This window comes from Mus caroli, chromosome 7 (genome assembly GCF_900094665.2).
Source record: "Mus caroli chromosome 7, CAROLI_EIJ_v1.1, whole genome shotgun sequence".
NCBI lineage: Eukaryota > Metazoa > Chordata > Mammalia > Rodentia > Muridae > Mus > Mus caroli.
Window position 1 is genome coordinate 106,479,729 of NC_034576.1, and position 12,089 is coordinate 106,491,817.

Genomic DNA, 12,089 nt, shown 5'->3' on the forward strand with positions numbered 1-12,089 from the left:
GGTGAAAATTCTTTGATTAGCTCTGTACACCATTTTTATTGGGTATTTATTTCATTTACATTTCCAATGCTATCCCAAAAGTCCCCCACACGCCTCCCCTCACCCACTCCCCCACCCACCCACTCCCACTTCTTGGCCCTGTCATTCCCCTTGTGTACACTTTTTTTTTTATGTGTGTGAGTATGTGTGCCACATGTGTTTGGGTGCCAAAGGAAACAAGAAAAGGGCTTCAGACATCCTGGATCTGGAGTTGCAGGTGATTATGAGCTGCCCTGTGTGGGTGCTTAGAACTTAACCCTGGTTTTTTGGAAGAGCAGCAAGTGTTCTTAACCACTGAACCATCTCTCTAGTTCTCAATTATGACTTTCTATCTTGCCTTAGCTAGACTTTCCAGTAGTAACTTTATTTATTTCTGTACACCATTTTTAATGGGGTTATTTGAATTTCTGGAGTCCATCTTCTTGAGCTCTTTGTATATATTGGGTATTAGTCCCCTATCAGATTTAGGATTGGTAAAAATCCTTTCCCAATCTGTTGGTTGTATTTTTGTTTTATTGACAGTACCTTTTGCCTTACAGAAGCTTTGAAAATTTGCGAGGTCTCATTTGTTGATTCTTGACCTTACAGCACAGGCCATTGTGTTCTGTTTAGGAATTTTTCCCTGTGCCCATATCTTTAAGTGTTTTCCCCACTTTCTCTTCTATAAATTTCAGTGTCTCTGGTTTTATGTGGAGTTCTCTGATCCACTTAGACTTGAGCTTTGTACAAGGAGATACGAATGGATCAATTCACATTCTTCTACATGATACCCACCAGTTATGCCAGCACCATTTGTTGAAAATGCTGTCTTTTTTCCACTGAATAGTTTTAGCTCCCTTGTCAAAGATCAAGTGACCATAGGTGTGTGGGTTCATTTCTGGGTCGTCAATTCTATTTCATTGATCTACCTGTCTGTCACTCTACCAGTACCATGCAGTTTTTATCACAATTGCTCTGTAGTACAGCTTGAGGTCAGGCATGGTGATTCCCCCAGAGGTTCTTTATCATTGAGAAGAGTTTTTGCTATCCTAGCTTTTTGTTATTCCAGATAAATTTGCAAATTGCTCTTTCTAACTCAGTGAAGAATTGAGTTGGAATTTTGTTGGAGAATGAATTGAATCTGTAGATTGCTTTCAGCAGGATAGCCATTTTTACTATATTAATCCTGCCAATCCATGAGCATGGGAGATCTTTCCATCTTCTGAGATCTTCTTCAATTTCTTTCTTCAGAGACTTGAAGTTCTTGTCATACAGATCTTTCACTTCCTTAGTTAGAGTCACACCAAGGTATTTTATATTATTTGTGACTATTGAGAAGGGTGTTGTTTCCCTAATTTCTTTCTCTTTCTGTTTATCCTTTGTGTAGAGAAAGGCCACTGATTTGTTTTATTTAATTTTATATCCAGCTACTGCGCTGAACCTGTTTATCAGGTTTAGGAGTTCTCTGGTGGAATTTTTAGGGTCACCTATATATATATTATCATATCATCTGCAAAAAGTGATATTTTGACTTCTTCCTTTCCAATTTGTATCTCCTTGATCTCCTTTTGTTGTCAAATTGGTCTGGCTAGGACTTCAAGTACTATATTGAATAGGTAGGGAAAAAGTGGGCACCCTTGTTTAGTCTCTGATTTTAGTGGGATTGATTCCAGCTTCTTTTCATTAACTTTGATGTTGGCTACTGGTTTGCTGTATATTGCTTTTATTATGGGCCTTGAATTCCTGATCTTTCCATGACTTTTATCAATAAGGGGTGTTGGGTTTTGTCAAATGCTTTCTTAGCCTCTAACAAGATGATCATGTGATTTTTGTCTTTGAGTTTGTTTGTATAGTAGATTACGTTGATAGATTTCCGTATATTAAACCATCCCTACATTCCTGGGATGAAGCCTACTTGGTCATGATCAATGATTGTTTTGATGTGTTCTTGGATTCGGTTTGGGAGGATTTTATTGAGTAGTTTTGCATTGATATTCATAAGGGAAATTGGTCTGAAGTTCTCTTTCTTTGTTGGATCTTTGAACCAAGCCAGGAATGCCTCTTCTTGGGCCTCCAGGCAAGCAAGCTTGGCCTTCATGGTGATTCCAATCCAGGCAGCCTTGTATGCTGCTCCTTACAAGCTTTGAGTAACAGCTCACCAGTCAGAATCTTTGGGAGCCTGGGTTCATGGTTATCAACATCACTGCAGCTCCCAAAGTCTATGTCAGGCTTCTCTTCACCTGAGGATAGTGTGGCTGTCTTCCTAATCTTCTGATACAGCAAGCTGGGCTTGCGGTGATTGAGCTCGGTAGTCTCCTTGGAAAGGTGCCTTATCTTCACTCAGTCCTTCCCTGAGTCCACTACCAAGCTGGCTGCACTCTTGTTGAAGAGATCACTCCACCAGTGGTTTGTAAATTCCTTGGCAGAGTCATGTACCACCCTATTGGTATCTTGCTTCGGTGTCACTTTGAGGGCCTGAATGATGCCATTCTCTCTCTAGACCAATCCAATTTCCCTCAGTTTTATGTTGATGGTGGTGTTGCTGCTGCTATGACTGATGCTATTCAAATTCTTAAGTGAGTTTTCTCAGAGCTGCAAACTTGGCATTTATGGGTCTCTTAGGAATCATGACATGATAATACGCCACAATTACAAGAAATAATTAAATATTAGGGGAGGTTCCATAGTTTTAATTCATAGAATATTCCAAAAAACTTAGACCCATTCATTGATTATATTTAAAGAATAAGACCATACACACACACATGCACACACAGACACACAGAACATCAATAATAACAAAAAAGAGTATAAAGACTGTCTGCATGACTTGGGGTTAAGAGGACCTACTCTTGCAGAGGGCCAGACTTTAGTCCTAGCACTCACATCAGGAGTTCACATCCCTCTACAGTGCTATCTCCTCATGCCACTGGGACAACTGATGAGAAATTCACTGTTGTAGTGGGAATTCTTTCATTTTCATGTAAGTGGAACTGGGATCTTACCATTTATTTTTGTTTCATTTGTGAGAAGGTGGACCAGTTAGACTGTTGCTAACCTAGAACATTTTTTAGTTATTTTCTATTATAAACTTAAACTATACATTTGTTTCACTTTCAATGCATTTTCAAGTGACATTCCTTAGGATGGACCCTTGGAGTTATCTTTCACCATCCTTCTAGTGCAAAAAGGAATGAAAGAAAATGTGCCATTGTTAGAGACCTTTGCCAGGCGTGTCTGGAAAGAAATCATCCAGATGACTGCTATGAAATTGTATGAATCTTTTTCTGTCGCCTATTCCTACAAGTTTTTATTATAAATCTGTACTCCATATGTTATAGATGATATGTTATATAACATAACATGCAGGAAAGCTTGAAGAATGATAAAATTAAATGAAATACTTCCCTTAACAAAAGACCTGTATTCATCCTCTAGAGGGCAGTATAAAACCCTTTCAGATTACTTAATATATCAAAACTCTCCAAAGTTGTTCATTAATATTTTCCTCAGACCACTTCATCTTCGATTCACTTCCTATTATTCATCTAATGCAACCTACCTTTATAAATGTTTCTTTTACTAAAATATCTGAGAATTTCTTTCCATATAATGCCCTTTGCTTCCTCCTCCATTTCATCTAATTAATAAATTTTAGATTTCCTTACAAATTGATTTTAACCCTTCTAAGCGTTTTTTTCCTTTCTATTCCCCACCCCCTTTTTTTTCCTTACCTGAAGTTCTGGTCTGCATTAATGTATTAGCTCCTAGATTCTCGGCCACTTGCAAATGATTAGAAATTCCCATGACTTCTCCCTGTCTCATTGGACCTACTATTTATCTATGAGCCACTTCTTATGGACTAACCCTACAGATATTAAACTCGGTATATCAAACAAAACCTATGCTATGTGCCCCCCAGAACTCTGTCCTATTCTTGGGCTCTGTAAGAGGATAATTGTCATTATAGTCCACAGAATTACAGAAGCAAGATACCTGAAAATAATCATGGTACTTTCCAATTTAAACACTATTTCATCTGAGTAAATGTCACAGAGTGCTAAACAAATCACCTTTCTGTGATATTGGTCAGGTAGAAAACCTTTGTTCAATTTTGGTTATTTGTTTAAATTTCTAATATTAATTTCAGCTAGTATAGATGTAAGAGTAGGTACATAGGCACAGATACAAGAGTCATCAGAGAAATTATAACAAAAGAAACATATTTTAAACATTTTAATACATAGCTGAAGAAATGTAAGTAGAAAATAATGAGTTTGTCTTGAATAGAAATCTATAGGAGAATAATCTTCACTGTTCAGCTTCTAACTACTGAACAACTCAGTATTCATTTCTCATGGGCAATCTGTAATATATACTTCAAGACTGTAATGATTGAGTGAACAATGATGGTAATCAGTATGGTAATACTGATGCTGTTTTTAATGTGAATTGCAGATTCTGTACATTGTGTCCATTAAGTATGTCAGAAGTAACTAACACCACTCATGATCCTTTCTACTTCATCCTCACGGGCATCCCAGGATTTGAGGATATCCATCTCTGGATCTCCATCCCCTTCTTCTGCCTCTACACCATCTCCATCATGGGCAACACCACCATCCTCACTGTCATCCGCACAGAGCCATCCCTCCACCAGCCCATGTACCTCTTTCTCTCCATGCTGGCCCTCACTGACCTGGGTCTAACTCTCACCACACTCCCTACAGTCATGCAGGTCCTCTGGTTCAACATTCGGGAAATCAGCTTTGAAGCCTGCTTTGCACAGGTATTCTTCCTCCATGGATTCTCATTCATGGAATCATCTGTTCTATTGGCCATGTCCTTTGACCGCTATGTGGCCATCTGCCGCCCACTCCACTATGCCTCCATCCTCACCAGTGAGGTCATTGCTAGAATAGGGTTGGCCATCATTTGCCGCTGTGTCTTGGCTGTTCTTCCCTCCCTTTTCCTGCTCAAGCGCCTGCCCTTCTGCCATTCCCACCTTCTTTCTCACTCCTACTGCCTCCACCAGGATATGATTCACCTGGTCTGCGCTGACATCACAGTCAACAGCTGGTATGGATTTGCTCTTGTCCTGCTCATTATTGTATTGGACCCTCTGCTTATTGTACTCTCCTATGCACTTATCCTGAAAAGTGTCTTGAACACAGCCACTTGGACTGAACGACTCCGGGCTCTCAACAACTGTCTGTCCCACATGCTGGCTGTTCTGGTTCTCTATGTCCCTATGGTTGGTGTGTCTATGACTCACCGCTTTGCCAAGCATGCCTCTCCACTGGTCCATGTTCTCATGGCCAATATCTACCTGCTGGCACCTCCTGTGATGAACCCCATCATTTACAGTGTAAAGACCAAGCAGATCCGCCAAGGAATTACTCGCCTCCTCTTGCAGAGAAAGGTGCACTGAAGACTGAAGTTTATATAGAAAAGGGTACTTTTATAAATGAAACATGGTGTCAAGCATGAATATTTCTGCCATAAAATTGTGCATACCAAGGATGTGGAGTGGAACATTTGCTTAATAAATACGCCAGCTAATAAAAGAAACATTATTGCTTGACTAAAAATTAAAGAGATATTTTTTTAAAGCTTAGGTTTGCTATTCTCTAACCACTTGTCTTTGAGGTTGACAAAAACATTTTCAAAATATATTTTTTCTTCACAGTGTTTTGAACATATGATAAAGTACATGATCTTGTTTTACAAACTCAACATTCTTAGAATGTATGAACATGCTCTCTGAAGCTATAGCCTCTATATATCTCTCTCAATACTACATGCTAGAATTTAATTAAATGCAAGATTTTATATAATTTTGGCCTATAGGAATGGAAAAATTTATTGAACTGGGAGACTAATTAAAGAGAGAATTAAACATAAATATTGATCCTACATGAAAAGTCAAATGAAAACTACATATCAAGAGCTGAAGTGGAATAAGTTTGAGAAGCTGGGAGTTTTGGAAAATAGACATATGAGAAGCAGTTGAGCTAATTCCATCGTGATTTCATGTAAACTGTGTGATTTCTTTCCAGAAGCATCTACTCAGCAATGCTCTGGGCAGTAAGAGAAGAACACTGATGTCACTTTCTTGTTTCTGTCATCAAGCTTTCTAGTATTAATGCTTACAGGAAAAAGAGAAAGTAAAATGCAGGCTGACCTAGGTCTCAGGTATTAACTAAAACTTATCTGGGATCAAAACCTATTCATATCAGTAAGAGCTCAGTTAATAGCCTGACTTTTTATGCAATATATACATTTTCAGTGCTTCTATTGTTTACATACATTATATGCTCAAAGTATTTTTAATTTTTAAAAACCATTTCTTTTATTTTTGAGACAATCATTATATCATACTGCGCTTCTCTTCCATCCCTCCAAACTCTTCTATATACCTGACTTACTCCTTTTCAAATTCATGGGCTCTTAAAAAAAATAGCACAGCATAGATAATTTACAAACACATATTTAAACATGTATATTTTGTCACATACATTTATAATAGAATGAACATTAAAATAATTTCAAACAAAAAATGTTTCATGGTGAAAACTTGGTTGGGGCAAAAATTTTAAAATAATGGTTAACAGCAACAAATATGTTGATATAAATATCTGTTAGAGGATATATTCTTAAATCACTGACATAAATCAGTAAATCATTATAAATATAAATGCATAAAGTGTGTGGTGAACTATTGTAAACATGCTATATCACCTCTGAAAATGAGCTCGCACAAAACTCCATACATGAATTATAAAATATTAGCTATTATCCTAAAAATACTGAAGCTAGACAGATTTCTGTTGTCTGAGAAAATATATAAATGAAACTTTTGTAATTGCTGTTTCAAACAAAATAAGCACTTCAAACATTTCTGTGTATAGATGATGAGCTAATACTACAAAATAGAAAATATTGTCATTGTAATTTGAGCCCTTGAGGTGAGGGAGGCTAACAACCTGGTACTAGACCTAGGAACCAGCTCTCTGCAGTTTAGAAGATGAGAGCATAGTCACCCCTATTTTATGATAATTTTTATTAAACCACAGACAGAAAGAGTAAGAAACAATTGGACCTGTGTTGGTGGAGTTGAAAGAAGGGGTCAGGGAAGAGAACAGGACACACCTCACAGCATGCTGAAGCTGATGGTGGCTGAGAGCAGGAAGGAAGAAAGGAGAAAGACAGAATAAATATTCATGATGCCTGCGCAGCTGAGGCTCTTCATAGTTTACATATTGCCAAGTGTCCTCATAGATAGGTTGTCATACAATTTATTGTTAAAATATGGACAATTTTCAGAGTGAAATGGGGTCCTTCCATAAGGAAGAAAATGTTAAAACCATGAATATCTGGTGGCAAACAAAAAGTACACCAATTCAAAGGGAGATTTCCAGAATCACTACCCTTAGGGTGACAACTCATCCCTAAGAATTTTAGTAAAACATGAATGTTTTACTTATTTTAATTTAAATATCATTAAATCTCAAAACAAATGTTAACTGGCTATTCTGTAAGAATTGGGATAGATTTACTATTCCTATATTCAATTAACATATCTGATTAAAGAAGAAAAGATGGACATGTATGTACATGTATATCAGTAAAATGTAAGGTTATGACATTTATCATTCAGAATCAAGCTTGTAGTAATGCTTTGAATCTCTCTTTTCTTTATCAAATTACCTAACAAAAAGTTTTCCTTGTGGAAATATTACAACCAGGGTTTATATATTCAAGAATAATCCCTGCCCTCTGAGTGTGTGATTCAGATCAATCCCTTCTTGCAGGAGAACAAGTTGGCCATTCCCTGTTGGATTGGACCAGTCTTCACACTGTATATGATAGGATTGAGCACTGGTGGCACAGATAGATGCTTCTGTAGTGCTGTACTGGCCCCAGACAACATTCTGCTAGGAAAGTGGTTTCCCATCTGCTGGTGACATTTCCTTCCCAGGAAAACATTTACTGAAAATGTCCTTAGACTATTAGTATGGTTGCTGTTGTGAGTTCAGTGGTGTGTCTAAGATTTAAAAAAAATCCTGACAAATAAGGTTAGCAGGTTTTATCTATCTTCTTCTATTCACTAGAAACTCTTAGTCACAAAGAAAGACAAATACTTACTGCATTTTTCAGGTAGTTTTTTAACATTAATTTCTTTACAACTGTGTAAAGGCTGATATTCTTTTATATGGTGTAGACAAAAACATTCACTTTTGAAACAGCCTATTTGTCTAGCAATGAGCTGCTGCTATTACTTAGCTGTGATTTTTTTTTTTTTGGTCAGGTACTAATCTGAGTGTCTATAAACTGTGATGCCTGAAGTGTATTATTCACACATTTAATATTGAATGTCAGACTCACCTTAGGTACAGGCTGCAACTGATTGATACTCGTCTCTTAGGGCCAGGCTTAGATATATAAGAAATATAAAATTCTATACATTTCATATAAAGGGTTAAGACAACAGAATAGTACTCATACTTGCTGCAGTTCTAACATATGCTCCAGAATTTTAACAAGAATAATTTCCAAATTGTAAGAGGACAATTAATGATGAAATATGCCATGGCTTTTGCCAGTCTTCTATTCTTTTTTTTTTCCTAAATGAATATTTTTCTTACATTTAAAATTTTATCCCTTTTCCCAGTTTTCTCTCTGCAAACCCCTCATTTCATTCACCCTTACCCTGCTTCTATGAGTGTGCTCCCCCACTAAACCATCCATTCTCTTCTCATTGCCCTATCATTCCTCCACACTGGGACATCAAGCCTTCACAGGTCCAATTTCCTCCCCTCCCATTGATGCCAGATAAGGCCCCTTCAGTTCTTTACATTTATTCTCTAACATTGTTTTGGTCAGAAACATGCATAGCCTCTCAGAAGACAGCTGTATCAGGCTCCTGTCAGCAAGGACTTCTTGGCATTAGTAATAGTGTCTGGGTTTGATGTCTGCATGTAGGATGGATCCTCAATTGGGGTAGTCCCTGGATTGCCTTTCCCTCAGTCTCTGTTCAACTCCTTTTTCCCTGTATTTCCTTTACACAGGAGCAATTCTGGTTGAAATTTGGAGATTGGTAAGTGTACTCATCTGTCAACTAGAGGGCAATTCTGGTATATAGGTTTCCAGGTTATCTCTTTCTATATAAATCTTATAAATGATATTGTAATCAAAAGTTTTCAGAAGTATGTGTCAATTTTCATGTAGTCAACATTCTGATACATTTGTGTCAGTTTTCATGTAGTCACAAGTTTCCATACATATTTGTCCATTTCCATGTCAGTAAGTGCATTTGTAAATGTAATTGCTTGAGAAGGAATTGCTGAGCAAAGATTTCTGAATCTTACAATTTTGGGAGGCAAAGCATTGTCATTATGTCCCCAAAGATGTCACGCCCACTCATTTGCCAACCAGAGTCTTACTATTCTTAAGTTTTGCTCATACAAAAAATACAAAGCTGTTTCTCAATTTCATTCCACTAATTATTGTACTTAATGTATAAAAACTATGTGAACATGATTTTTATTTTTATAAACAGTCTCTTCATTCCTGAGGAGAGATCCTACCTTCCTGGAGAGGATGCAATGTGTGCTCTATGTCACAACTGTTCCCTGCAGGCCACTGTGAGGGGACAACCCATTTGCCTAAAGACTTGTGAATCTCCCAGGAGATCTGGACACCCCTTAATCTGGTTGTTTTCATGACATGACAATGTTAAAGGATAACTTATCTCCAACAATAGATGGTCCTTGAAACCAGAATGTGAGTGAGACTAGCAGTGACAAAAACAAACCTCCATTAGAATATGGGCTAGGTCATCCTCACTTAATCTCAGAGGGTCATCACATTCCCAAGTGCCAGCTTCCTCATTGGAAACACACAATGCTTAGGAAATGTCTTTGCTGCCACTATTCAATTTCCCTTTTTCAAGATAGGAGTCTGCATTCATTGAAGACAAACTATTTTAATTATGGCTTTCACATCTTCATAATAATCTCAAGCCATTTTTCTCTGATATAAACTTGCATTTACAACGATGCAAAATAGGAATTCACATAAATAATTTTTCCACTTCAAATTTAAGCTTGAATGATAGGAACGTTTTTCAAGTGAATTAAACATAAATGTGAGGTTCAAAACAGTAGAATTTCTCCTAAGGAATGAATACAATCTTTCTCTGACATGCATAAGACTTTAAATTTAACCTCTATCCTTGAACCCTATGGTAGACAATATATATAGAATTTTGAACTAATTTGAAAGAGGGTATGCTTTCCAACCATAGCCAAACCTTTTTCTCTCAGGTTTAGATGTTCAGGTTTCCAGCCTCACAGTGCAGTGCAAAAACATCCCCTGAACAAGAGAGGCTTTCTGATTCTCTCCCTTGAGGACTGAGGTCTCAGAGCACAATCTGCATATCCCTGTAAGATCCTAGAGACATATCCCCACTGGTCTCCTACATTTCAGTCTGAGATCAACAGTGACATAAAAACCACATGCAGACATGGGCCAGAGACAGATACTAAAGACCACTGAGAGAACACAGTGAGTACTGAACTCCTCCTGAAATGGATAACAATAAGAGCACGAAAAGCTGGTGACTGAGAGAGAGGATATTCCATAGAAACAATGGGAGAGTTAAGCAAACCAATTTAAGAAGTGTGTCATGGGGTGGCGGGGCTGGAGGGAAATGTGGTGGGTAGGAAACAAAGCAGTTTATGTAGAGATTTATCACACACTATCATTGATGATAAGAGTGGTCCAGGTGTCTCTAATTTCATGCTTCATGAAACCTGGGTGTGCTGTTCTTGTCACCAAAATATTAGCTTTCATTGGATGATATCACTGTTGTTCACTTATAATGTCCTCTATCTTTGTCATCTTTTCTGTTCTACAAAAGGCTCATCAAATCTCTCTGAAAGAGATGGGTCTAGGAAAATAAAGACCATAGATAAAAAGGAATGATCAGAAATTAGCAATCATCTTTTAGGAACTGAATGTTACAGTGCTCCCTAAATGAGGACTTGTCAGTTAAGGGCAAGCTGATGGTAAAGAAACAGTTCTTTGAGTATTTTTGAGTTACTCAATCCAGACCTGAGCATACAAGGACAGTATAGAGAATAAGCAGGGCTAAAAAGGGCATGAAGAGCTAAATAAAGGATCCCACAAGAAGGAAGGTATCATTGTCTACCCTGGCAGGATTGGCTAAGAAATGGATCCATCTGTGGAATTATTCAATAGACTACTATGTGTGTTATGTGCAGCAGAGGAAGACTGTTGCCAGATTTTACTAATAGTAAGCATGTTTCTCCCCTCTCTCCCCTACTCCTCTCCCTTCTTCTATGCTTCCATCTGTCTTTGTTTCTTCAGATATCTATCTATCTATATCTATCTATCTATATCTAGTCTGTATCTGTATCTGTATCTGTATCTGTATCTGTATCTGTATCTGTATCTGTATCTGTATCTGTATCTGTATCTGTATCTATATCTATCTATATATCTCCACTGGCTCTAGGTCTATCCCAGGGTGTCTCAAAGGCATGGACACTCATGCTCAAACATATGTACTCGCTTGCATATCTATATACACATACAAACACACACACACACACACACACACACACACACTCACAAATTTGTAGATGCACACAAGTGCATTCTCACCTTCAACAAGTGTGTTATCCATAATTTCATCCTTCTCCATCCTTGCTCACAGCCCCTCTGCTAACACCTGTGCTAATGATATCTCTCCTTGGCTTAAGGCCTTGTGAAAGCTCTGTTCTCCCTTCAGAGCATTGGTTCTCACCTCCTTTCTGCCTCAGTTCCCATCATACCTACAACCAGGCCCTCCTCTTCAGGGAAACATAGGATTCATAGTCATAGCATATGCTGGTGTACCATCTTAACACTTTCTCTACCATTTTAAATTGTTACTACAGAGAACCCTGTAGACTACTTTCCTTAAGATTTCCTGGCTTTCTATACCATATTTTCTATCATATTCAGAACCTTAGCCTGTTTATGTGTGTGTGTGTGTGTGTGTG

At 37.8% G+C, this 12,089-nt stretch overlaps 1 protein-coding gene and 1 pseudogene across 1 annotated transcript; one reads left to right on the forward strand and one right to left on the reverse strand.

Moving 5' to 3' along the window:
* The window catches only part of LOC110298011, a 4,806-nt pseudogene extending 1,148 nt beyond the window's left edge, over positions 1-3,658 (reverse strand).
* An 834-nt stretch (positions 3,659-4,492) lies between these two features.
* LOC110299017 (olfactory receptor 51Q1) lies at positions 4,493-5,449 on the forward strand. The gene has a single exon (XM_021168588.1). It carries the CDS (start codon positions 4,502-4,504, stop codon positions 5,447-5,449), a length of 948 nt encoding a protein of 315 aa, XP_021024247.1. The 5' UTR covers positions 4,493-4,501.
* The last annotated feature ends 6,640 nt before the right edge of the window (positions 5,450-12,089 follow it).